Source organism: Branchiostoma lanceolatum, chromosome 4 (genome assembly GCF_035083965.1).
Source record: "Branchiostoma lanceolatum isolate klBraLanc5 chromosome 4, klBraLanc5.hap2, whole genome shotgun sequence".
Lineage (NCBI taxonomy): Eukaryota > Metazoa > Chordata > Leptocardii > Amphioxiformes > Branchiostomatidae > Branchiostoma > Branchiostoma lanceolatum.
This window is the reverse complement of record NC_089725.1, coordinates 20,510,967-20,537,100: the sequence shown is the minus strand read 5'-3', so window position 1 is coordinate 20,537,100 and position 26,134 is coordinate 20,510,967. Positions and strand designations below refer to the sequence as shown.

At 41.8% G+C, this 26,134-nt stretch overlaps 3 protein-coding genes across 13 annotated transcripts in view; 2 read left to right on the top strand and 1 right to left on the bottom strand.

Moving 5' to 3' along the window:
* Window positions 1-197: 197 nt before the first annotated feature.
* LOC136433236 (lysocardiolipin acyltransferase 1-like) lies at window positions 198-7,616 on the top strand. 2 transcript variants are annotated; one of them, XM_066425237.1, is made up of 6 exons: window positions 198-306; window positions 1,072-1,337; window positions 1,647-1,656; window positions 2,156-2,344; window positions 3,397-3,660; window positions 3,773-7,616. In XM_066425237.1, exons 1-6 carry the CDS (start codon window positions 213-215, stop codon window positions 4,264-4,266), a joined length of 1,317 nt encoding a protein of 438 aa, XP_066281334.1. In that variant the 5' UTR covers window positions 198-212; the 3' UTR covers window positions 4,267-7,616. The 2 variants fall into 2 exon arrangements, with proteins under 2 accessions (XP_066281334.1, XP_066281335.1); XM_066425238.1 differs by lacking the exon at window positions 1,647-1,656 and having other exon boundaries at window positions 226-306.
* Window positions 7,617-8,302: 686 nt separating this feature from the next.
* On the top strand, window positions 8,303-18,981 carry LOC136433237 (eukaryotic translation initiation factor 5-like). Of its 2 annotated transcripts, none has more exons than XM_066425241.1 (13): window positions 8,303-8,431; window positions 8,592-8,725; window positions 10,165-10,234; window positions 10,829-10,999; window positions 11,206-11,287; window positions 11,662-11,834; window positions 12,180-12,296; window positions 13,039-13,167; window positions 15,810-15,977; window positions 16,249-16,410; window positions 16,735-16,899; window positions 17,313-17,432; window positions 17,736-18,981. In XM_066425241.1, exons 4-13 carry the CDS (start codon window positions 10,928-10,930, stop codon window positions 17,829-17,831), a joined length of 1,284 nt encoding a protein of 427 aa, XP_066281338.1. In that variant the 5' UTR covers window positions 8,303-8,431; window positions 8,592-8,725; window positions 10,165-10,234; window positions 10,829-10,927; the 3' UTR covers window positions 17,832-18,981. The 2 variants fall into 2 exon arrangements, with proteins under 2 accessions (XP_066281338.1, XP_066281336.1); XM_066425239.1 differs by having other exon boundaries at window positions 10,165-10,276.
* Window positions 18,982-19,356: 375 nt separating this feature from the next.
* The window catches only part of LOC136433235 (ninein-like protein), a 31,546-nt gene continuing 24,768 nt past the window's right edge, over window positions 19,357-26,134 (bottom strand). For 4 of the 9 annotated variants that reach the window (XM_066425227.1, XM_066425231.1, XM_066425228.1 and 1 more), the window contains 9 exons: window positions 25,656-25,943; window positions 25,116-25,316; window positions 24,431-24,604; window positions 23,514-23,714; window positions 22,927-23,052; window positions 22,321-22,389; window positions 21,788-21,943; window positions 20,899-21,102; window positions 19,357-20,501 (listed from right to left, as the gene is read on the bottom strand). In XM_066425227.1, coding sequence (XP_066281324.1) covers window positions 20,316-20,501; window positions 20,899-21,102; window positions 21,788-21,943; window positions 22,321-22,389; window positions 22,927-23,052; window positions 23,514-23,714; window positions 24,431-24,604; window positions 25,116-25,316; window positions 25,656-25,943 — 1,605 coding nt within the window. In that variant the 3' untranslated portion in view covers window positions 19,357-20,315. The remainder of the gene's footprint in view (window positions 20,502-20,898; window positions 21,103-21,787; window positions 21,944-22,320; window positions 22,390-22,926; window positions 23,053-23,513; window positions 23,715-24,430; window positions 24,605-25,115; window positions 25,317-25,655; window positions 25,944-26,134) is intronic. The other 5 variants (XM_066425229.1, XM_066425232.1, XM_066425234.1 and 2 more) reach the window with 5 other exon arrangements.

Below are 26,134 nucleotides of genomic sequence, written 5' to 3'. Positions count from 1 at the left end.
GTCGGGCAGCTGGAAAGAAAAGTAACTTATGATATAAAAGACTACAAAACACACAAAACGTAAAGAAATGTGATCATTAGTATAATTTGTATATATTTGTTGATATACACTATACGTTTTCATGCCCGAAAGCAACCCGACCGGGCTTTGGAAATGTGACCTCGGTATTACACCTGTTCCTTGCGGGCTTATTTCACTTTCCTACCCCCAGCATGCCTCGCGCGGGGCAACCTTTAACCCGCCCAACGGTCCGAGCAGTGCGGAAGTGCCGCAGCAGCCTGCCGGTTTACACAGCACGTCCACAAGGTTTGTACACAGATATTCTCCCCTCTGTACCGCGGTTTGTGATCTGGAACTTTGTACTAGTTTTGTGTGTGTCCGAAGGTGTAAGATATTAGCTTGCACGTCGTTGAAAATGGGCATAAACTCGGGGAGGGTGTGTGCAGGTGCTGATCATGAGGCGCGGGTGACATGACAAAATCATGATGGATATTTTCTAACGGACCCCAAGGAATCGCCATCCTGACCTGATAGCTCGAAGAAACATAGTACAAGCACAGAAACTAGGTCTAACGTCGCCCGACCCATTTTCCTTCCTTTGAGCTGCATATTGTTTTTTAATGCATGAATCAGTGCTGTTGAGTGTTGTACACATGCACTCATGCAAATATGCAGAAATTATGCGAATATTTCCGTCAGCGCAAACGCGTGTTGAATAAATCTCGCAGCGTTTATTTACCAGTCGTACATGGTAACATATGTCTAATGTTACTATAATGGGTCATGAACCAGTCACATGCTAGGAGATCTAATTCTAGATGCAAATCCAATTTATGCAAATCAGACTCTAATGGTCACTATTTAGATCATGCATTTTATATGCATTAGCATTGCATACAGACTTGCACTGTTCAACCTCCATCCATTATATACACTGGTACTGGTGACATTATTAATTTAAGAAATTTGCTCCTACAATTATAACTTAAGCATATCCCAATTTAGTGGAAATATGGATTTTCAACTATTCGTGGTGTGATGTTCATGATTGATTCTTCCACATGTGAACAGAGCCATACTTCAGTTCCTGTCCAATTCCATCCTGGAGAGAACCTACCTCCATCAGTAGGCTAGGAATTGACTTAGGACTACAAAAGATGTGGTCATGGCAGAGGAGCTGGCTGGGTGGGACGCTGTTCGCTTCCCTGATGTTCCTTTCATCCTTCTTCGGTGCCATCTACATCCTGACCCCGATGCTCCCGCTGATGTTGATACGACCGAAGTGGTACCGTGCTGTCGTGGACCAGCTCATCGCGTGGTGGGAGACATTTCCAGTGGTAAGCTCAAGACAAACTCACAGCTCGTCAAAAAAATTAAAAACCTTTCTATCCGGCCACATCAATAATTGATTTGATGGATGTTTTTTGTCTCATCAAAATTGTACATCCATAATGAAGTAGACGGTATTGAATGTAAGAAAATACAAGGGGTAGATGTTATATTTTGGCTTTTAATGAGATTTTCTGTTGTGTTCTGTGCTTCAATCATCTGTCTGATATTGCTCATCTTGCTACATGAATGAGAATTTGATTGTGATCCGATCACCCTTATCTGAGATTTGTTCTTTATCTTATCTTTCCATACAGGCTCTTCTAGGTGAGTTTATCATATGTCCTGTCCACAAAAGGTTTGATCTTTGTGAGCTTTTAAATCAACAAAAATCCCAGACGGTTATCACACTGTTTGCCTACCTTTATTGGCATGTTGATTGATTGAATTTGTGTAGAATGGCATGATAACATTGTTTAAAGCATGGGATTTGTTCTTTCACATTCTTGAAAGAAAACAATCTCCACATACCTATATTACTGTACATGGAGCTGATTTAATGGGCTCCTGGAATCATCTCGATATCATATCTTGTAATGATCTTTTTTCACTTTAAGGTAAACTTACTAGCCTCAGTATCAAGTCCAAGTAAAGGTACAGGACAATATCGCTACAGTGTTGCTGAAATGGCTCTAATCCCTTGTGATTACACAAGCCAACTCCAAAGCTGAAGATATCAGACACATTCTTTTAAGATCAGAGTAGATTGTATACAGAATTTGCTTTACCGAAACTGTTGTCCTTCCCCTGTACATGCTGCCTGCAGAGCTTGTGTATGGTGTCAGAGTGCGTATCACAGGGGACACCATCCGAGGAGGGGAGCGGACGCTCATCATCATGAACCACAGGTCACGTCTTGACTGGATGTTCCTCTGGTCATGTCTGCTGCGCAGAGGGCAGCTGTCCAAGGAGAAAATCATCCTCAAGACATCGCTTAAGAACATCCCAGGACCAGGTGAGGCTATATCAGTGTCTCCTTTTTTTCTTCACTGAAGCTGCCATGTTGAGGTGTCAAACATTACCTTGATCAGATACAGTACTGCCAGTGGGAATATCCATGCCATGATTAATCTTAGAACAGTCTCATACTTTGCTGGCAAATTGTTGATGTAGGTAAGGCCACATCAATGTGAATCATGTCTGGATTTTGATTTAGCAATCATGAGTCTATTTATGCTATAGTTGTTGAATATTTATGTAGGGGGATTAAGTCCCAGAGGCAATTCATTTGTTGACATAAGCACAGATGGTCATGGGAATTATTCTTTATTGACACAAACCTCTTCAGGAAAGGTCAGGGGATGTAGCTTAACTATCAGGAACCATGTCTTCACAACAAACATTGGGAGATATTTGTGTTGTCATAATTGCCAGGGAAACTATGCTTCGAAATGTCATATTTGTAAACATTTCCAATGATGAATTATCAGAATGTCTGGTCTCTGGTGTGACTACGGAGAGCATCTAGAGCTGCACAACTCCAGATACACAGTTGTAAGTCTATTTATGATTTTGATGATTTGGCCATGAAGTGATTCAACAGGGGAATAAGGACTCCACTAACATGCACATAACTTCTATCTGTACTGACACAGGTGTGCTGATGTGTGGCCTTCATGGTGAATTGTATATGTGTATGTATGTGTATGTGTATATATATGTGTGTGTGTGTGTATGTGTGTGTATGTATATGTATATGTATGTATGTGTGTGTATGTGTGTGAGTGTGTGTGTATGCATGCATGCATGTGAGTGTGTGTGTGTGTGTGTGTGTGTGCGTGCATGTGTGTGTGCGTGCGTGTGTTTGTGCACATGCGTGTGTGTGTGTGTGTGTGTGTATGCACATGCATGCATGCATGTGTGTTTGTGTATGTATGTGTGTATGTATGTGTGTGGGTGTGTGTATGTTGGATGCTATCTGGTGTCTCTTCACTCTAGCTAACAATAGTCCTTAGGGGCTGAAGTTTACGACTATAGAGTACACTGTTGTTGTTGTTGTTGTGCCAGGTTGGGCCATGCAAGTCGGCTGTTTCCTCTTCATCAAAAGACGATGGGATGAGGATGAGAAAATCATTAAGAGGATGCTGAACTACCTGACATCCATCAGACATGAAACCCAACTGCTGCTCTTCCCAGAAGGCACAGACTTGACTGAGTACACACACAAACGCAGCAACGACTATGCAAAGGAATACAATCTTCCAAAGTACAACTATGTCCTCCATCCAAGAACAACAGGATTCGTCTACATTGTGGAAAAGCTCAGAAGAGGTAGTTCAAAACACATTAATCACTCATGATTTCACTATAAAGAGAAGGTCTTTAGGATTTGAATTATTGATGATATGTAAAAGATTTATGTGTCTCCCCCTTCCTCCACCAGCCAAACAACTTGATTGCATCCATGACATCACGGTCGGGTACCCAGCCGGGGTCCTGCAGAACGAGATGGACCTGTTCGCAGGCCGTTTCCCAAGAGAGGTCCACTTCCACATCCGCCGCCACCCCCTGCGCACCCTACCCAACACCACTGGCCAGCTGGAGCTCTGGTGCACCACCCGGTGGGCAGAGAAAGAACTGCAGCTCAAGGAATTCTACCAGAGGAAGCGATTCAGGGATCTGAATCTTGTTGATGGACGAAAGACAGGGAACCACCTGCGGAAGGAGCAGGTCAAGGCCATCCTCTGGCTCTCCATCCTCTTCTGGGGTAACTTTATAGTGCTGATGCTGTACCTCATGGTCAACTACCTTTTCTTCCTCAAAATAACCGCCATCGTTGCTGTTTTCTACCTTGTCGAAGGTGTGATGTTTGGTGGGGTGGAAGACATGGAAATCAAGTTACATAATGCAATCTGGGCAAAGCTGCCATGGAAATGATATGAGTGGGTTAAAGTGTTCTTTCAGGGCCGTAAATATTGTAGTAGACTAGACTGGCATCGGTTGGAAAAAGCCTTTCCTTCCTCTGATGCTGTTGGAAGAACAAATAAACAGGCATGTTTACTGGTTCAGATAGATTTTCTCTGTCTTGAACTTGTTGCACTCAGTAGAATTTTACAGATGCTCAGTATGACATTGTTTTGTTTTGCATTGTTTCGTACACAATGCAGACAGGCAATGTCTTTCAGTAGTGGCATAATCCAGTTGTCTCTGCTGAATGATACATGTATTCCTTCATTATGGACAGTCGGCAGAAAACAATCCGTGCAAACACAAACATTGCTTTTGCTTTGTAAGTACATCGTAGCACCAACAAACACGTCATATAGAATAAGCTGACCAGGGCTGGAACTTGAGTGCAAGCAAAAAGATTCAAACAAGACCATAGCTTATTTTGAAAAGAAAAGTGGCGTGTAGTAAAATGATGATTAATTCTGTGAAATAACGATGCAGTATCATCTGATTCAGAAAAACACCATGCAGGCAGCTTTTGTTGTAGACAATATTGTATAACATGAAATGAATAGATGTTCTCTCTGAGAAGTTATATTTGTTATCATATAAATGCTCATGTTACTTCATTTTACATTCAAAGATGTTCATCACCTTTCCATTGTTATGCGTTTGTGTTTGTATATGTTGCCAAAGATATATATTTAAATAACTGATATTGTGTCTACCCACAAATGCAGTAATTGTATGGTGCTGTGCAAAAAGTGAAAATAAGAGTGTGATTAGGGAGTCTGTAGTGCATATCACAAGCTCTGTAAGTACTGTAAAGAACTTGTAGAATTCTTTGTGATTGTTGTAATGCCCATAGATTCCATGTGTTGAATACATGTTCAGCAATGCAAAAGAACAGGGTATGGCATTTACATTATGTACTGAGTATATAGTATTTGATAATTCTGATTTGACTATTAACTGCAAATTAGAGTGAAAGTGTATTTTAAGTCTTGCAAAACACTCGTGCAACTCGTGAACATCACTCTTGTTTTGGATGGTGTTTCTATATGACCTTGCATAATTTGAACAAAATGCAGAGAAATTGGTAGATTGTCTTCTAGATGTATTCATTTTCAAACCTTTCAGTGTTTGTTTCCTATGTTATTTATCAGTTGTTTTGTAGCTGACAAATGCACAATGTTGTATGTTGCCAAAACTATATCTACAATTCTCAACATATGTGTGGTCCCTTAAATAATTAATATGATATTGATTGAAGAGTTTGGATGAAACATCCAGAATCTGTGTTAAAGTAATCCCAACTTGGTGTCACTGCTGTGGTATGAGTACATTGACATGTATATATGGATAGAGTGAGGTTCATGCATTGAAATCCTTGTTACTGACAAGTCAAGTCAAGTCGAGGCTTCCACATTGTTGTGTAGACCTTTGAAAGGGGCAACCTTTGCCTTATTTCAGTGTGTTGAGACGTTCATGCTGCTTTGTTTCCATGGGCAGTGTCATAGCAGGAAAGGTGTAATATTAGGCTTTGTAGCATAAATCATAATTTGATGGTCTCAAGTTGTGGTATGTGCTGTAGAAAAGATTGAATATATATTGTGTGTTTACAAGGCTTCTTGTGCTTCACTAGGGGACTTTCACTGACTTATCATCTCAGGTTCTGTTATGGTATGTGCCTCCTGGATTGTAGAAAGTACAGAGCATGTTCTGTTAGTGAAAATCAAGCATGCACAAAGGTTTGACAAGTATAGGAATTGTGCAACAAGAATCAATACATTAGACTTAGTGTAGCGTAGCCGTAGTAAGAGTGTTGAAGTGTTAATGCTGTCTGCTATGCCCTACATGTATCACCAGCCTGCCTTATCTGTCTAAATATTTTGAATACAGGAAATTTTGAAATCGTATTCTAATCTGACAAACAAGCCCTTTAATATCCTTTGTTCTAAAGAATGCCTGCCAGAGTGCAACCATAAAGTCAGAAAGAATATTTTAGTGGAAAAATTCGTCCCTTTCCTCCTCTTTATCAATGCATAGTTTCCTGTTCTGCCACTGTTTTGTTCCTGTATCTTTCATTACTACATGTACCTGGTAATGGTCCAAATGTAGGACACAAAGTACTGAAGATAGTATTACTCTGTTCTATTGCTGCAATTCAGTGTAGATTCTCTGCTTGCATTATTTACTGCACCCAGTCACCCAGTATCTCAGTCCAAGTGTTGTCATAACTTAGCCTCCTTCGCAGACTTCCTGGAACGGCGGCGTATATATTGGGGAGGGGGGGGGGGTGATTTCTTACACGGGCCAAGGTTCTCTAATGCCGTCTTAGGGACTTTCGCTGCAGAGGGAGTTATGACGCCGAGCGACGACCGCCTTTCCATACATGAAATATGCCGCCATTCCAGGAAGTCTGCGAAGGAGGCTAGTCATAACTGCAGCTCGGCCAACTTGCATTGTATGAGACACATTGTATGATATTGTAACAATACAGACCCTTGTAATTGTATCACCATGTTTATGTAATGTAAATTCAGTGCATAGGGATGCACACTTACTGGGATCCCTGTCATAGTTCATGAAAAGCTGGTTTTCTTGTACTCATTGTCAATGTAGATGGCAAAAGTACTGTAAATACCTTATAAAGTGGGCTGCACTTTTGACTGGCAAGCAAACAGCTATAATTTTTTTTTCAAAACATAATTGTCCAGACAACACTTTGTGTATGAATAGAATTTCTGTACAGTAAGAGTTGAGTTTCAGGTCTTCAGAACAAAATTGCCAAAATAACTGATTTGCCAAATTCTTTAATTTTACTGTACTTTCTTCGTTTTCATGCTTTCATAGACATATGCAAACTGATTGGTGTTTTGTTGTAACTTTGTGTCTGTACTGCTGTATTCACCATAGGAGCTTTTTTTGCAGAAGTTTGGTGCTTGTGTCAAAGTCTGGTGACCTTATTTTAAAAGATTCTATTTTTTATTACATTGTTGCAAATATACGTATTTGAAGCATGTGAAGAAGTATCTTGTTCGACAAATAAGCACAATAGATTATGAAAGAGTGATATCAAAGAGATTATAAAAACACGTATACATTCACAAATAGGTTGAAATAAATTGATGGGGCAACAATGTAACAGTCTTGTCAAACACCTTGGCCCCAGGTGGCCAAGACTGGCATGAGACAAGCTAGCTGGAATGAGTCAAGGGAGGGGTTCCTCCTTTTTTAGTGAACAACACCCAGGAATAATAATGATGTTAAACCGCACCTAGGATGCAGTTAAGATGCATGTCGAGTCAATAAACTCATGGAAATGTAACAAAAAACTGTGTGTTTTCTATACTTCTTCCATCTCTTTTACATAATCCTTCTCTTCTTAAAGTTCTTTGATAAATTTGACAATTATACCCTGGGTTGGTGTTGTAGCTCAGGAATCCCGGGCATGGATTCTGCTGGAACCTATTTCTAGAAGTTGGGGTATCTTCTGGGGTGTTATCTAAAATGTGTAATTACCGTTTTAAAGTGTGAATTTTCTTTTTCAAAGTCGGCTCTGAGAGTAAATTACAGGTACGGTCATGTATTTTGTAATTGTTCCTAGTCATGGGTATCTCACCCCAATCATCGATTGATACTGCTCCTTTCACGCTGAACTAAGACAGCGATTAGTGTTTCATAATTGGGTTTACATATAGCTTATGGTTGGGATTTCTAGTAGGGATAGAGCAAGGTCCTATGGCCCGCTATAGCTTCCTCTGAGTTTCTAAAGTGGGCTTTTGGTATTTGACTATTTGATATGGAAAACACATTTCCCTCACACGAATAGTACTGTCTGTTTCAGCTCACTTTAGGGAAACATCTAACTATCTCAACCGCAGTTATCTCGGTAAATCGCGTTCCGCTGTAAACCACTGGGACCCACGTGTTGCCGAATGATCCTGAATAGCACAGATTTTATAGCAACGAAAATTTCCCGGGAAATTTTTCATTTCTAGCAATGACGTCATGGGTGGGGTCAGCTGTCTGCTGTCCGATTGGTCGAAAGTGATGACGTTTTAAGACCTCAGCCATCACTGATTGGCTGTTCTCTACATCCGGGGTATCTTCTTGTTGCGACATTTTGCTTGACCACAGTCCGCGTGAGGTGAGGAGAGTGAGGTGCTGCGTAGTGTGGCATGTTTTCTTCCAATATTCTGCCGTTTTGAGGAACTATCTGTCAACTAATATGGTTAGAGTATTTGACAAACTACAGAGGTTATTTTGAAGCTGATTTACAGTGAATTTTATCTGTTTTATTCCAACAGACGGTGGTATACTGCGCGCAGTCATCCCGGACGGATTCTGTTGCCATCCAACACCCTACCTGGGCACCACTTTGCTGTGTCTACCATTGCTTTGCAACCGCAACCTTTGTATATGTCTTTGTTTTGTCGCAACGGTAAGTTAAAATGAGCAAAATTTGGGTCACTTCAGTTTCAATTTCCTCGTGAATCGGTCCGCCATACGTCGTCAAAGAATCGTATCTTCGTACGTGCCGAGTGGCGGCAGAATTTTCAACATGGCGGACAAGTTTCTATTTCAGGCCCCATTTTGCCATGTGTGGGGCCAGGCCACGTAGCAGGGACTTCCCAAAATTGTCATATCAGTAGAAACCTCCTGATAAGTTTCAGTGACCGAACTTAACGCACAGGTGATAGAAGCGACAGTTAAATTCGTGAATGGTCAACCGTTTAGGTTAATTGCGTAATACAGAGAGCCACATGGATCGATATGACACATAATATGGACATTCAGGACACGTTCCGTTTGTGATTTATAAATTGAAGGGATCGGTCGTTTCTTACCTTCGCGATCATGGAAACTTTATCGTCTATCCGTTCTGTTTACAGATTATTCTTGGCTGTGAGAATGTATCTTTTACTGTATGCTGAACCGCATGAGAAAATCTCCATATGGGAAGTTCACGGCATGGCACTTGGTAACATGGCACGTGATGTGGGTTTTCACGGTTAATGACGCCATTAAGATGATTAAATCCCAGTTCTTTGGTACTAATGTACCAGTGATTAGGTGCCAAATGTTTTATTGGATATCTTCAAGGCTGGAGACAAATACTGACAATCAAACATTGTACTGCTGGTTTTTCCATGTCCATCACATGGCAAAACTAGCAAAGTCACTGTGAGGTCAATCATTTCACAGTTCAATCTTTGACGCTTAGAAAAGCTTTGGGCTGCATGATTGTTCAGTTATGCGCCAAAAAATTGATCCGTGATTGCATCATTTTTGTCTGGTAGGAAGATGGTGTCAATCAGCTCTATCAATCAGCCTATTTCACTATGAAGTATTGATTGTCCTACCACCTCAGGGTGTCTTCTGTCCTCCCTGAATAATCCTGTCATAATGCAAATGAAGCATCTGTTAAAACAAAAGCCGGCTCTCTGTGCCATTTTTGTATATAGATACCAATATTCAATGCAAGAAGGCGGGGATGAGGGAATTTGGTGACGCCCAAGTTTGGCAAAAGACCAAAGGCAATTTTTCCACTCAGTTTGACATGACCTTAGTTCTGCATTACTATGCAGACATGTAGCCGCTCAGTTATGTGAGCCTGACTGAATACGGTCGTGATCCAATCTGCCCTTATGAGAAGATCCGGGATCCAGCGCTGCAGTAATGTGCTTGTAAGCTTGTACAAGGCGGGAAAGCCACAGACATCTAATAGGTGCTGGCTAATGTTCAGAAATCCTGGTTATAAAAATCAATGGCCACACAATGATTTTGCTCTACCAATACCCATTTGTCACATAACTTACATGTGCAGTGAAGAGAATAGCGATTGATGCCATCTTTCATGTCTTTCTCTCCATACTACAGAGTTGTTGCTGAGGCCCTGGGCTAATCTCAGTGACCCTACAGGACTCTCCTACAGTTCTCAACCAATCAGGTGGGTCCATCACAAGCACCCACGGGTTCCGCGGCCAATAAGGTGTGTCTTCTTCTCTTAAGCTCACTGGTGGATCCCAGTGTGTGTGTACCTGTGTGATTTCCCTGTTGGAATTACTCAGTAATTCCAACTGTATTTGTGTGTGTGTGTCTATCCCCAGTCTGTGGAATACCTTTCTGACTGTTATCTGTTCTTTGTGAAGTTGTTATACTTACTGTTTAATGTCACATTGGTGTGTTTGATGTTTCTGCAAGTAAAACGTACTAACCAGCATTTTGAGTGAACGTGCATTGTCATATTCCCAGTCAAGGTCATCTTTGTTCTACTCCATTTATTGCATGTTTGTTGTTTCTGCAAGTACTAACCAGAAATTTAAGTGTGCTGATATTGTCATAGTCCCTGTCAAAGTCATTGTTAAGTTGTCCTTACTTGTCATTGCTATACTTCATTTGCTCACTTGCTGTACATCTTCAAAGTGCTTAGAGTTCGTGTGTATTGATCCATCTGTGCACTTATTGTTGGTCTTCAGGTAATCCCCTGGATTCGTGGAACTAACGCTAACACTAACAGTTGTCCTGTCCTCTTCACCACCAGGTTTATGCCTTGGACCAAGAACGAGCGCTTGATATGCAGTAGAAAGAGTCATCTTAAGTGTGTTCGGTATAAGAATAAACACAACAGAAACCAGCAGCCATGGCACTCAATGTCAACAGAGAAGTGCAAGACCAGTTCTATCGCTACAAGATGCCCCGCATCATAGCTAAGGTAAGGGAGATTTCCTGTAGTCTGGCTGTATTGACAATCCTGTGTTACATGCTGACATGGTTGATAGTACCTTGTCTATATTTTGGTATCCTCACATCATAAAGCCATTGGTTTCTTATTGATAAGTGTCACAAAATATTAAGTTAAAAGTTTGAGGATCTTTGCCTTGATGATAGAAGTTTGAGGTATTTCCTGTCTTCTTGCAGGTGGAAGGAAAAGGAAATGGCATCAAGACGGTGATCCCCAACATGACCGAAGTTGCCAAGGCACTTAGCCGCCCAGCCACATGTAAGTAACTGATCGTTCTTAGTGGTCATAAGTCCTGGATCTCTACAGCTGGTAGCTTGGGCTGCAGGTCATTGAAAAGTACTTTCCAGGCTAACACCTGTCTCTGTTAAACCATCACAAATCTTCAGCTTCTGATTATTTGTTCATTGATTTAGTTGTGTGCAGAAAGCAATTACTTAGATTGGTTTATAATAGCCTTCATCACAGAATAGCAAATATGGTGAACAATGTAAAAAGGCAGTGTTGTTTTTGTCACTTAGCAGGCAATGTGATGACCTTGGCTAGGTGGAGTCACAAGATGAAGCTTGAAGTGTCTGTAACTGCTTTCATGAAAAATGAGGAGGTCGCTAGAACTGGACTGTTTTGTTTTGCAGACACAACTAAGTTCTTTGGCTGTGAGCTTGGTGCACAGACCCAATTGGATGTGAAGAACGATCGCTACATCGTGAACGGTGCCCATGATGCTGCTAAACTGCAAGACTTGCTCGACATCTTCATCAAAAAGTTCGTCCTCTGCCAAGAGTGCGACAACCCAGAAACTAACCTGGTAAGCAGAGAACGGATCAGGAGACCTCTATGCTGGGTCGTAGACTGCTGTGCAAACAGAACTGTCTGGGGCTTAAGATAAGGGCACACACTTCTGTATATAGTTGGTAAATGTTGGAGGATTGCAGCATTGCATATGGAAGTCAAGATATACAGGAATTACTAGTGATGATTGTGTTAATATTTTTGAGAGAGAAAACAAGGTCTCAGATTTCAAACATGGAGCTAATCATTTAAAGTAACCCAGGTTTTTAGAGATATGAGTGTTCCGGGTTACTGAGTGGTTGGAAAAAAAGAGTTTTTAGTTTTCTCTGGCTCATGACTGTTGCTCTGTTCTTTATTCCAGAAAGTCTTTGTCAAGAAAGGCGTGATTGCCCAGCACTGTATTGCCTGTGGCCACTCGGCCATGCTTGACATGACCCACAAGCTCACCACGTACATTCTCAAGTACCCTCCAGATCAGGTTTGTACTGCTTCTGACGTTGAGTTTGAAGGGAGGAGCCTTGGTCATGTTGCCTCAAACAATAAAAAGCTGGGAAAATTGATCACAATGTAATGGATTTGGTTGCATGAATTCAACCAAAAAAATGTACTGAATGACTATCACATGTTTTCTGAATATCAAACAATACAACTCTACAAGAAACATGTATTGAGTCCAGTGTTCTCACCAGAATTTTTTCACAGCATAGGGGTCAGGTACAGAAGGCCAACTTTACGCGGTGCAAGTCACGCGTGGAGTGCTGAAGACATGACCAGAGTAGGGAGTCCGGCATGTTCCCCCGGAAAATTTGTAAATTCATAACCCAATGAGAGATTATTTCATGCATTTTGAGGGATAAATTTTCTGAAGTAGAGTTTTTCCTCTGTTACAGCCTCATTCTAAAGCCAAATATGAACTTTTTATAAGATTTATGAAGGGTCACAAGGTTTGTCCCAGGAAGGAACACCCCTATGCTGGTTGAAACACAGCATAGGGGTCCAGATCACAGCATAGGGGGTCCAAATCACAGCATAGGGGGCCCCTATGCTGAAAAGGCCTGGCGAGAACACTGGAGTCTCTGATGTAACAGATCGTGTTAAACAAAGAAGATAAAAAAACTGATAGTACCATTGTTTTCTTAGAATGGCTGACTTCATTGAAATTTTAGTACTTTGGGGCAGATTTGATCAATTCCTAACCTTTCTATGTTTCCAATGTGCAGCCCAAAGCCAAGGATACCCCCAGCAAGACGGACTCCAAGCGCAAACGTGACAAGAAGGGGAAGCAGCAGCAGGAGAATGGGACTGACGGTGGGTCGCCCACCTCACACAGCCCACCTCCAGACAAGGAGGTACGTTACTGCAGTTACAAACTTCCTTTACTTCAATCAAATGGTATTTACTGCAAGGGAATGTTATTTACTGCAAGGAAATGTTTTATAAGATGTTCTGATGTGGTTATCCTGTAAAATTCTTGTGTAAATCAAGGATCTGCACATGTCATGGCTTGAAAGGTATTCTGGGTGAATGCCAAGTGTAATGATAGATTGTCATCAAGTTGCTGTAGTAATGTCAACTGCATGAGAACCAAACTACAATGTATACAGAAACAACCAGCCTGTAGATAACATGGTACCTCAGCGCTCGTGAGTGCGACTCGCATGCAACATGTATGCGAACAGTTTTTTGAGAATGCGACTAGATTTAAAATCACGGTCGCACGGTGCGACAATAAAAAATTAAGACCTGCGCCAGGATAATGGCTGCAGAACTAAGACCCCGTTCACACTCATTTTTTTCAATCGCGATTGAAGTATAATCGCGATTGTTCGATCCGATCGCGATTGAACGCAAAGAAACTTTTGCGTTCACACTGCTTTTCGCCAAGTGGATTAAAGTACGCCGTGATCCGATCGCGATTGAAGCACGATTGAAGCATGCTATCGGCGATCATCTGGTAAATGTTGCTGTTGTCCTTGTTGTCCTTGTTCTGTGTCTATTTTTCCGCTAGACATTGTCACTTGGTGCGGTAAATGTCCCTCTTTCGGTGACATTTCCCCAGTTTGGCCTGCACCTCCTCTCTCCCCCAGATTGCGATGAGGACCCTGGTCTCCTCATCGCGCCATCTGCCACCAGCTGAAGTTGCTGACAGAGTTTTATTCTTCTTCTTGGGCATTGTTGACGATGAAAAGTTGTTGTTGTTGTTGTTGTTGTAAAAGAGCGATCTGACGTGCGGATTGGGTTTGTTTTCCCGCGCGATGCGAACTATGACCCCACGTACCCGCATGTATGACCTCCCACCCCCGGAACCAGCCGAAATCCCCGCCGATCGCGATGGAATGAATCGTAGTTGTGTTCACACTCAAAATTTGATAGGATTGGATTGGATCCGATCGCGATTAATCCAATCAAACTACCTCCGGAGGTAGTTACAATCCAATCGCGATTGGATCGTTTTGGATCGTTCCAATCGCGATTGGGAGCGTTCACACTGAAAATATCAATCGCGATCGGATTGATTCAATCGCGATTATACTTCAATCGCGATTGAAAAAAATGAGTGTGAACGGGGTCTAAGCGGTGAAGCTGAAAACATTTAGGTATTCCAACCCTACCGCGAAAATCGTCGGTATATTTTCTATCATGTTCCCACGCCTGCGGTACAAAAACTATCCGTTCCTAGTGGCAAAATTACCCATAGAAATAAAGGATATAAGTTTCTCTCCTTTGTGATGTATTTGTTTGATTTGTAAAATGTTTCAAACGCCAGAAATTGCCGATGAAAGTGAGCACTAGCGGCCGTGCGCTTCTGGAGGGCCGCCATGATGTTTTTAGACCGCAGCAGAATGACAAGCCTGTTTCCTGCGCTCATGTTTACACCTGTTCAATCGATGATTTTTTTCGATCAAAAATCAATTGAAGTTTTATCCCCAAAAATATTAAATCTCTTTGTTACCCGTATCATTTCACAGCTCATGATCTGCCCGTCCTTATGGTGCTAGTTTCATTCTGCTGCGGTCTATAATGCATAGCAAAGCTTTCTCCATGCGGTCGGCCTGTCTTTGGATGGCGGCGCCGCGCGGTCTGACGCGCGAAATTTGAACTGTGCGTTTCAAAGGAACCGAAGATATTTGACTGGGCCGGCACAAATAGATAATTTTTGATACTATTGAGCAAGAATTTCAAGGATATTAAAGTATTTTGGATGGTTTGTAGACAGAGGGTGGGGGTTAAAAAATGCCTGTAAAAATGTTGAACTTGATGCCAGCAGTGAAGTTTCAAATTATGGAATTTGACTTTATTTGTTTTGGTCATGAAACCAATAGATAAGTTTTAGAGTTATCTATTTATTTATCATTCAGTGTTATGTGAATCATCACTTGTCTTGTTCCAAGTAAAAAATACCATTGTGTATTTTTCAACTTGTTGAACTTGAGGCACCGTGGCCCCCGGATAGGGGCCAGCCGTGGAACCTATGCCCAATTTTTTTGAAAATCCCAATATATCACTAAAGCTTATGTCATTTTTAATGTCATCGCAAATGGTCATGTGAATCATCACTTGCCTTGTTCCAAGTTGAAAATACCATTGTGTATTTTTTCACTTGTTGAACTTGAGGCACTGTGGCCCCCGGATAGGGGCCAGCCGGGTAACCTATGCCCAATTTTTCTAAAAATCTGTCATACTAGTATCATTTAGCATTTAGGAAGGTATTGAATGCATTGAATTGCCAAATGTAGGCTTTTATCTTTTATGATCTATTCAAATACTTTATTCCTGGTTGTTAACATTGATTAATACTATTAATAGGAGTATTACTTGATATGGCCAAGACTTTTGCTTGTTCTTCCAACTTTTTGTAGTGGTGCTCCTAGATTTTTGCTGGTGCTCCTAACTTTTTTGATTTAGGAGCATAGTGCTCCTAGGTCTAAAAGTTAGTCTGGAGCCCTGTACCTTTAAGAAAGAAAGATCGATAAACTGTGTTCATCCCCAGGATGACGATTGGGGTGATGACGGTGACTGGTCCGTGGACACGAGTGCCGAGGCGGTGGCTGCACGTATGGAGCAGCTCCTGACCGACGGCGCCAAGGCCATAACTCTGAACGACGACTTGGTCAAGACTGTTGAGGAACGTCTCAACCTGTTCTTTGAATTTGTCAAGGTGAGAGAAAGGCTTTAAACATTAAGGCTATCTTTGAAAATTTGCCAATTGTGGTTGTGAGAATGTATAAGGCTAGGAGTCATTATTTGTAATAAGATAAGGTTGACAAGTTGTTGAAGCAACATTAGTATTGTGGTAATGTTTCTAGCAAAGAGATTTCTCAGTTCTTACCTACCTCTAAAAAAAGTGCAACTAGTCGTTACCTCTTTATCCTCAGTTCCAGTTGTCACAGTTTTCTTGGTGTATTCCTGACTGTATGACCTGTGTTTAGGCCAAGCGTGATGCAGGCCACATTGAGGGGAATGACAAGGAGATCTTCGCGGAGGCCGAGCGCCTGGAGGTGCATGAGAAGGGCATCCTTGTGCTGTGTGAGCTGCTGCTGGACGACAAGATGGTCACCCAGCTCAAGAAGTACCGCAAAATTTTCCTCCGGGTACGTCTGGCAACTGGCAGCTCTATATTCCTATAGCTTCTTTGTCCATTTTCATTACTGCTAAACCTGTCATGATTCTATCGCTCCTCTGTTGTGTGGGAATGTTGTAAAAATAAAAGGCTACTTGTGACCAGATCTTATTTTCATCATAGATACGTGAAATGTGGCAATATGATATACCGGTAGTATGAACAACCTGAAAGACAAGGCTAAACGATTAAGTACCATTTTGTCCCTGTTATTGCTATTTCAGTATGTAAATATACATATAGCAGTTTGTAAAGTGTTTCTAGTTTTAACATTGTAATCTCTCTCATGTCCCAGTTCTGCTACGAGAGCCCTAAAACCCAGAAGAATTTCCTGGGAGGGTTTGAGCAGCTGGTGAACCTTCACAAGGAGGTCCTGCTGCCGAAGGTGCCCGTCCTGCTGAAGACCATGTACGACCTGGACCTGGTGGACGAGGAGGTCATCCTGCAGTGGGGAGACAAGGTACAGCGGAGTTCTGTCGTTCATTCCTCACAAGTTCATGCTCACTAGTGTACCTGCTACTGTTTCATAGTCCACTTGATGGTACATGACTCAGACAAGTGCCACAGTCATTGCCACTATGCCAACATACCTTAGATTGAATTAGTCTTTAGAACTCCCTTGTAGAATTTATTGATGTTATTCAGTTTTCTCAAGTTGAAGTCATGAAACCCTTAGTAGTCATTTTACTGAATCATGCTGTGCCATGAGACACTCAGATTACTGTTTAGAAGTTTTAGTAAGTTTTAGTGAGATCAGGTAATACATTGAAAAGATTTGGGCAAAGTCCAGGCATTGCACTTTCCACCAAGTAGCTTGTATACTGTCAGAAGACGCTGATGTCTTGGTACTGACCTTGCTGTTTTTCTGGGCAGGTTTCTAAGAAGTACGTGTCCAAGGAGCTGTCCCAGCAGATCCACGACAAGGCGGCTCCCTTCATCACCTGGCTCAAGGAGGCTGAGGAGGAGACCAGTGAGGATGAGGACGAGGTGGAGGTGAGTACCACAGGACTGGAGATGGGCCGATAGTGGTCTTTACCTTTCCTCACAAGGCAGTAGATGCTTTTGAAAACCATGCTGGAGTTTTTTTTCTGGCAGCCAAAGAATACCATCTGTGCTTTGTTGTGTACTTTGGTTTATTTGCTGCTTTAGAACACATGTGAGACAAAATAGGCCAATTTTGAAGAGGTGAGAAAATTATGATGACATGAAAATATGTTCAAACTGGGTCTTCACATTGCATCTGATTCTGAAGTGAGACTTTTTTGAATGGAAAGTAAGTTGTTTATCTTTTTCCAGGTTGTGTATGACAACAAGGCCACCGAGCTGAAAACAGAGAAGGTGCCCACCAACAACCAGGAGGAAGAGGACGACCTGGACATTGATGCCATCTAGAGACATCGCACGGAACTGCATTCTCATACTACTGTTTCAACATTGTTATACTGGCTGTAGACTGAACGATTTAGTAACATAATACATTAAATATAACAGCCATGATTGTAGACATTGTCAAATATGTAGGCTAAACTGTTGGCTTGCCGTTACAGTTGTTGGATGTAAGTTCCACTGTTTATACTGACTGAAGAAATATATCTTCAATCACATCCAAACAACAAAGCTTCAGCTTAACATAACTGGCAGTTAGTAGACAGAACAGCTCTTGCTGTAATAATGTTTATCATAAGCTCGGTTTCTTCATATAGTAGGTAATTATGACACAAATAAGCTTCATAGTTGCTGTACCACCTCCACTGAAGTGGGTGACCTTCAAGTTAGTAACATTAATGTGACTTTTTGCTCAGCAGTCATCAATGGTGATGTTGACAAATGTCCACAGCTCAACATCATCAACTGTGATCACATAGGCTTAGGTTGAAAGTGTACATGATTACTACCAGCCTGTGGTAACAAAACAACAATGATGTGATTTTAAACAGTATATGGTAGTTTCAATTACACAGGCTGTATATCAGGATAGGATACCATCCTTTCTTTGTCGGAGACATCTCAAGGACAAATGTAGTACAGGAAGTGTTCACAACTGCTCAGTGTAAAGTGAGGCTGGCATTTAACATGTGATGTGGCTTCATTCATACAGTACACATGTTGTATGCACAAATAACATGCTTGGAAAAACAACTCCAAACATTGATGAACACAACATCAAGTGCAAGATAAGTTGGTCTGTACCTGAACCTTGTACTATGACAGAAGAATCCTGGAGTTACGAATAACTAAGTAAAAAAAGGTAGATTCGTTGGCAACTTGCATTACTTATGAGAAGATTGAGCATTCCTCTGAGCTTGTCTTTCCACTTCACCGAGAAGGTACCATGTCGCTTTAAAGCTCAGCATTTTTCAAGATGTTAATCTGTATATTACAAGTTTTAATTGTTGAGTGATGTTCCAAGTAGTTCAAGATGTCTGTCTTCGAGAAAATATTGTTTGAGTGCTAAAAAGTTTGGTTTGCCTTAGCTATGCGTTCAGAGAAAGTAATATACATGAATTAAGTGGAAATAAATAGTGCTGTGCTATTAAATGCATTTTAGTGTGTTCTCTTTCTTGAGCACCGAGCGCCCCACGACACCCTGGTATGTGTATGTGCTGTCACCTTGCAGTATGCAGTGACAACTAGATTTTTATTACAAGTATGTAGCAATTTAAGTAATGTCATTAACACTTGACAAGAATACATTTACCAAGGGCAAACTTTGAGGACTTGCATGACCATGAAGGTTCAACTTGTCCACCCAGTTACCGTGTGCACACCAACTATTGGTTGCCATCCATCAGTGGTCAAACAGTGCTATTACTTCTAGGTCTGAAGATGGAATTTAATTGATATAACTCGAAGCCCCTTGGTATGATTTTATGTGTCACTTGCACAGTTCTTAAAGAGAGCTAGTTGAGACAAAGAATACACCAAAATAAAATTTATTCACCAAACACAGATGGAATGTCCACATGTAATCTCACCAGTTGAATATCTAAATTGTACTGTTCCCAGGATGGTCTTTTAAACCCTTATTTACAAGAAGTACTGTGGAGTGGACTGCTGCTAAACCCGTTAGCAACAGTTACAACTGATACAAAACTGTCTGCAAAATACCATTCACTTCTTTGATTTGTTTAAAGATTCTTAAACTCCACCTTCAGTAAAATACATACAATAGAACTGGAATTCTGCAGACTGCAAAATAGACCTGCTGTAATTCCTGGTACATTCCTAATGGTTACAAAAAATTACTTCCATATCGTATGGTAAAAGGAAAGCCAAATGCTTCCAGCAATAAGACTGATATACATGTAAGACTGTATACACACACATCTATGTACAGGTGAAATACATTAAAAACATATTTACAATCCTCATGTATAGAATGATATAAGGCACCAAAGGAGGAGCATTGCCAAGGGGTATATAATATATGGGGGCAAATACTGAGGCAATTGCACTTCTTCAGGCAAGAACTCTACTTCAGGCAAGAACTCTACTTCAGGCAAGAACTGAAGGACAGACAAGATATAAAACAAGACTGGCTGACTATCTGATCTAGCTAGTTCCCTAAGAGAAGTAAAGACTTCAGGTAATCAAAATCATCATTAAACAATAAAAACTAATCATATAGGGTTTGATATTGACTTTATTTGTGCTTGTTAATTTACCACAAAGTGTTAAAACAAGATAAAACATCATCTACACAATATTTACACCAAATTATGATTCTGCTTTGTAGAATAAAGCATGCATAAAGTAAAATCATTTAATATAAAATGAGAAGGAATTCTGTACAATTGATCCAAATGAACAGGCCTGGAACATAAAGCTTCCTGAGGACACCTACAAGGACAAGGTTCTATTTTCAACAGGCACCAGCTATATGACAGCAGGGCAGACCTTCCTAAGGACCCTGACCAGAGCGAGGTTTTTCTCAGCGAGCAGATGGCTGCTGCGCTCAGCCTCCTTCTGGCGCTGCTCCGTGACCTGCAGGGCCTTCATGAGCTGAGCATTCTCCACGTACAAGTCCTTCACCAACAGGTCCGACCGGCAGGTCTTCGACAACTGAGAATAGAAAGAACAGAACAGTTCAACAAAATGTACTGGTAAGTCCTTTAAAAGAGAGGAATGAAACAACAAACCATACAGAATGATAGTAAGCTACAGGAATAACATTTAAAATGTCATATTTGTCCAAACAAGTTGCAGGAGTTTATGGTATCAAGTAGGTTACTAGTATATAATGGCACTTAGCAACTGTAATAGGTCAAAACTTTTAAGTTGTTTTCTCCAGAGAGTGACACAAGCTTATCTTTTGTCTTTCTATACTTCGGCATTTTAATCTATGAAGCCTTAAAATAGTCTTCTACTTGAATTTTGCTAGTGGCTGCTGAAAACAGGGTACATACATCACACCAAGGACATCTTTGATTACACTTAAGCTGTACAAAGAAAGTCTCACCTGTTCCTTGAGTTTGTTAGTTTGCTCATTCAACACAGCGTGCATCTTGGCCAGCTTGTTGTCCAGCTCTTCTTTGTCCTGCTTCAGTTTGGCCAGTGCCTTCTCCTGGCCCTGCTGGGCTGTCATCAGCAGCTTGTTGGTCTCCGTGGAGCGCTGCTCCAGTGCGACTTCGAGTTCACGGCACCGCCGCTCCTTCTCAATAACCTGAGATGGGGAAAATTACAATGTTTCTTATTCTAGGATAATGGGTAATGAGTAATTTGGGGAAAAAATGAAGTTAATGAATTGTAGGGCTCAAAGGTAACTTGAGTCTATGATGATCCTATGTTGGGCTAAAACAATTTTTTTTCAAGGAGGACAAAACATCATTAAAAGGTGCATAATCTTTATCAATAGTGACATCCAAAACATGCAATGCAACAACATTCCTGTCACTCCCTATTTCCATTATTTGAAAACATTATAATTGTACAGGTTGGCTTATCTTGATCTTAAGTAGTTGGATTTCAGGATGTATTGATGGATTTCTGCATGCATTAATTCACCTCTTCTTGCAGTACAGATGCCTGCCATGCAGTTAGACTGAAGCAGGTTTATCCCAGCTGTTAAGATTGGGAGGTGTGTCATTTTCCTGACAAATAATATTGCACATGCCGTTATCATCTATTGCGCGATCCACCATTCCTTAAACCCTTCACATATAAACATGCATGACTGTCCAGCCGAGTGTTAGAGCATGAAGTTCAGTTGTTTGCCGAGGAACCTGTTTTCTACTTTACACTACAACATGCACGTCATGTACTGAGCAGATGTCCAGTCAAGAGTCAGTGAGTTGTGTGTGTGCATATTGCGTGCCAGGCTGTGAGTTCAGCGAGTCGTCACCACTCACTTGCAGCCTGGCGTTGTTCAGCTGCTCGGGCGCGACCTTGCCCTGGGACTCGGAGCGAACCTTCTCCAGTTCCATGTCGTGCTGCTCGCGGACGTGTTTCAGCTCTCGGTCCTGCTGCGACTTGGCGACCATCAGCTCAGCGTTGGCCTTCAGCAGCTACAGGCCACGGCACACAACCAACAACAGAACAGTTTGCTGATTGGTGTGGGGACTTGATCTTACACTGGTTATTGCACATGAACCCTTACAGGCCGTGTTTAAGGTTTAGTAATTGATTGAATAGAGTCAAGAATCAATTGGCTTCAGCAATCAAAGTACCTGGTAGAGATCAATGAACATACAATTTATATTTAAAGTATCCAGAGACATCAAAACAGTTGGAGAGGGTGCTTTATAATTCTTTGATTGGAAAAAAAAAACTTTAGAAATAGGTGACTATTCTGCATGCATTAAATGTACAACACTGTGTATCTACAGGTTGTCATAGAATGGTGCTGTCCTGAATACTGAAAACAGAACCGTGTGTAACAGACCTTGTCTTTAACCTCCTGAAGCTCCTTGTTGAGCGTCTCCTTTTGCTCTTCCAGCAGGTTGAGTTTAGCCTGGGGAGGGGGGCAGGCAGGGTTAGAGAAAAAACAGGGCACATACCCAAGGAAACTACTGTGATGTTACCTACAGGTGGGGAGAGAAATCTGTCTGCCTGTAATGTAGGAATGTGGTTATGTGGGTTTAAGTGTACATATTGCACTGGAGTCCCAGTAAGTAACATGCAGATGTCAGCTGTTCCCTGGTTTATACATGGTGCAGTTAGTGGTGGACTTACCTCTTCAAATGTTGCAAAATGAGAACATGCTAATAATTTTGTTATTTGGGGAAATCGCCATTGTTATTTGGCTTTCTGGCAGTTTAAGCATGCATCTAGAACTGTGAGTTATGTGTGTCCTTTATCGTCTTACATATGCTGTTGTTTGTTCACATTCTGTTCCCTGGTTCCATCTGATCGCATGCATTTCTGGATGTGCATTTAGACCTCTGTATGCCCCTACAGACTATGCATGCATCTATCTACTATTGCAGAGGATCTCCAGCATGCGGTGACATCCTGGCCATGCTTGTTGTCTGTTTGTTGTTGTTCCGACCTTGTCCAGGTTGTTGATGGCGGCCATGGCCTCCTCCTGCTCCTGCTTCACCATCACCAGCATCTCCTCTTTCTCGCGCCGCGCGGTCTCCAGCTCCGAGCGAAGATCCACCAGGGTTATCTCCAGCTGTGGGGATGACATCCAACCCACAGACATCAACACAGGACCGTTCCTACGTCCGCATTCAGCATTACACCCCTGACCACCAACTTGCATGGTTGCTTTGATTAGTAGCTAATCATTAGTAAGTACAATGAAGACTGAAAACCCAAGTCTTTATGTTGGGCGGTTAACACCTGGGACTGGACTGGGGTGTACTGTCTCCCTCAGCAACAAGCTAGAGATAATGGACAAATAGAAAGGTAAGATTTGTCATGATTTAACTTAAATATATTTAGTACAATACGTGCTGCACCTTGACACCACCACCACCAGCTACTGTTAGTACATTACTTGATTGGAAGCATGAGTTTTGCACCTTAACACCACCACCATACTAACCACCACCTATATGAAATTTATCTAATAAGAACCATGCTCCTGTTTAACACCCTTATCGTCTTTCTTTCATGAGCAACGCCCCCTACCCTCTGGTTGTCCCTCTGCAGGCCTGTGTTTTGCGCATTTAGTTCCTGGACACGATTGCGGAACTGTTTCTCAGCCTCCTTCTCCCGTTCTTTCTCGGCGACTTGGCGCTCGAGGGCGCCCTTCTGGTTTGTGAAGGCGTGACGCTCCTCATCGAACGCACGTTTGAGCCGCTCCATCTGCTGGGTGAAATGAGCCTCGACCTGGTGCCAACATGATGGGGATGTGTGAAGGGATTTGTCATGTGACATGGACGATGGAATAGGAAGTTGGTCAAAGGGAAAGCACAATTTGGGGTGGAGGACATACATGAAGTAGGAGAGTTCACTAGAAGAACAGTTGTGTACAGTATTCTATTTGCCTGCACAGATGGGTACATTAATTTTCAATTGATACATGAGGGAAACATGTCCACAATCTGCAAAGTCATTCATTTCTTCAAGACAAGCACAGTCTGTACATAGGGTTTTAGGGAAACAAGAACCAGGTGAAACATTGGAGCAAGGGGAGACAACCCAACAGGTCAAGCATTTCATAGTGGATCTCAGACGTTCAATAAGATTCTTCCAAAATTTCAGCTTGATAGTTGGAGAAGTGGTGAGTTCAGGGTTAGTAATAAGTGTACAAAGAATTGAGTAAACATTTATATCAATAAACATCAATGTATGTCACATCATTAAATGTTAGCAAAAGTGGAGGTAAAGGAAATAATGTAACATTAAAGATTAGATGGAAGATGACCCTGAAATGAGTTCCATTTTCATTTACCTTAGCACCGTACACGTAACTGTAAAGTTGATCTGTTACTGTAAGAGTTAGACACAAAGATGAGAAGTTGTCACCATCCGGCATGCATAGTTAGAACAGAGTTGTCATGGTACAGATTTCAGGTTTATCGAGAGGCAAATGATCTTAGTACCCTCTCTTTCTCTCTCTGGAGCTCCTTCTGTCTGTACTCCTTTTCATCCTCTTTCTCTTGGTCTTTCCGTTGTAGTTGTCCCTCTAGCTGCTGTATCTGGTACTGCAGATCGTCCTGCTGTCTGTCCGAGGATTTTTTCACGAGATCGATTTCATCCTGCAACTCTGTCTCCATCTGAATGTGAGGCCAAATACTCGTCATGGAGGAAAGATGGTGTTCTTTGGGGCCTTGTTCCACGGGCAGGGTCCCTCATTGGGAATGGTGTTGATTGGGCAGACCCAAATAACAGGAACTTTACAGAATGTGTGAATATGTAACGGAATGGCAAGAATGTGCTTTGAAGAGCTCATAATATATTCAAAGTGATTTAAGAAAATGTGTGTCACATATAGGTGCTATCAAATGAAACATAAACAAAAAATAGAAGGCATGCAGACTTCATCTAAATACTACAAGGAATGCAGTGCTATGCACTTATGTGAAAATTCAACATGAACAAAACTGAAATATGAAAATGGACTTGAAAATGGACAAGACTACACAAAAAAACAAAATTATTGTGGTGGACACTAAATCATGATGATGAAACATAAATTTGGGTCAAACTTCTTGATTGATTTTTCCTGATCGTTCCCAACATTGACGTCCACCATAGTCCTAGTCCAGAGTTAGAAACGCCCCCTACCCTCTGTTTCTCACGCTGCAGGTTGGCATTGATGGCCTCTGTTTCCTCGGCACGTTTCCGATATTGCCACGCTTCCTCCAGGTCAGAGTCCTTGTTCTTCAGGAGGCCTTCCAGCGTGGCCGTCTTGTTGGCCAGCTCCTCTCGCTCGCGGTCAAACGTTTTCTGCAGCTGTTCCACCTCCCGATTGTGTTCCGCCTCAGCCTGGAGAAGTGAAAGGGCAAAGGTCATTGCCATAGTGACCAGGAAGTGACTGGGGCTGCCACAGACATGGATGACTGACATCTCTGCAGGCGTGATGTACAAGACACCCAGCTCCGAGTTCCAACCCCAGACCTTTCTCCTCACTACATTCCAGAATCTTTTTTCTCAGACTAAATATGTTACTTCATAAAGTAAGATAAGTTGGCATTATAAAGGTTGATCAATTAAAAACAACTTTAGATATATCTGAGAGCTTGTTGTATCTAGAAATTAGACCTTTTGCCCTTTTTAAACCCTAGATATGTCCAGAGCTAGTATCTTTTGTGAAATTCTCCCTACCCGGTCCTTCTCTCTCTGTAGGCTGTTGAGCTGCTGTTGAAGACCTGATGTCTCACTCTTGAGTTCTTCAACTTTAGTCTTCTGCTGCTTTCCTTCGTGCTTCTCTTTCTCCTTCTCCTGCTCCTTGCTGTCCAGCTGGTCCTCTAACTTGGCCACTCTTTTCTGCAGGTCACCTTTCTCTTTGGTCGCTTGCTTTTCAAGCTTCTCTCTTTCCTGATTCAACTTTTTGCGTTCGTCCTCAAAACCTCTGGTCAGCTTTTCCTTCTCTTTCCTGAATTCTGCCTCAGCCTGACGAGGCAACAACAAACGAGGTCAAATGTGACTGTCCAACAAACTTGAATAGACTACGGTAACAGGACGAAGACAACGGGACAACACTCAGGAACACTGATAGCCACATTGAACCACTTTACGCATGAAAGGAACATATGGCAGTAAGAAGACAGGCTGACGCAAATGTTATTACATTTAGGTTCAAA

Coding starts and splice junctions, on each gene's coding strand:
- LOC136433237 (XM_066425241.1), top strand. CDS start 10,928: ATGGCACTCAATGTCAACAGAGAAGTGCAAGACCAGTTCTATCGCTAC. Junction 11,000..11,205: donor TGCCCCGCATCATAGCTAAG/GTAAGGGAGATT, acceptor GTCTTCTTGCAG/GTGGAAGGAAAAGGAAATGG. Junction 11,288..11,661: donor ACTTAGCCGCCCAGCCACAT/GTAAGTAACTGA, acceptor TTTGTTTTGCAG/ACACAACTAAGTTCTTTGGC.
- LOC136433236 (XM_066425237.1), top strand. CDS start 213: ATGCCTCGCGCGGGGCAACCTTTAACCCGCCCAACGGTCCGAGCAGTG. Junction 2,345..3,396: donor TAAGAACATCCCAGGACCAG/GTGAGGCTATAT, acceptor TTGTTGTGCCAG/GTTGGGCCATGCAAGTCGGC. Junction 3,661..3,772: donor TGTGGAAAAGCTCAGAAGAG/GTAGTTCAAAAC, acceptor TTCCTCCACCAG/CCAAACAACTTGATTGCATC.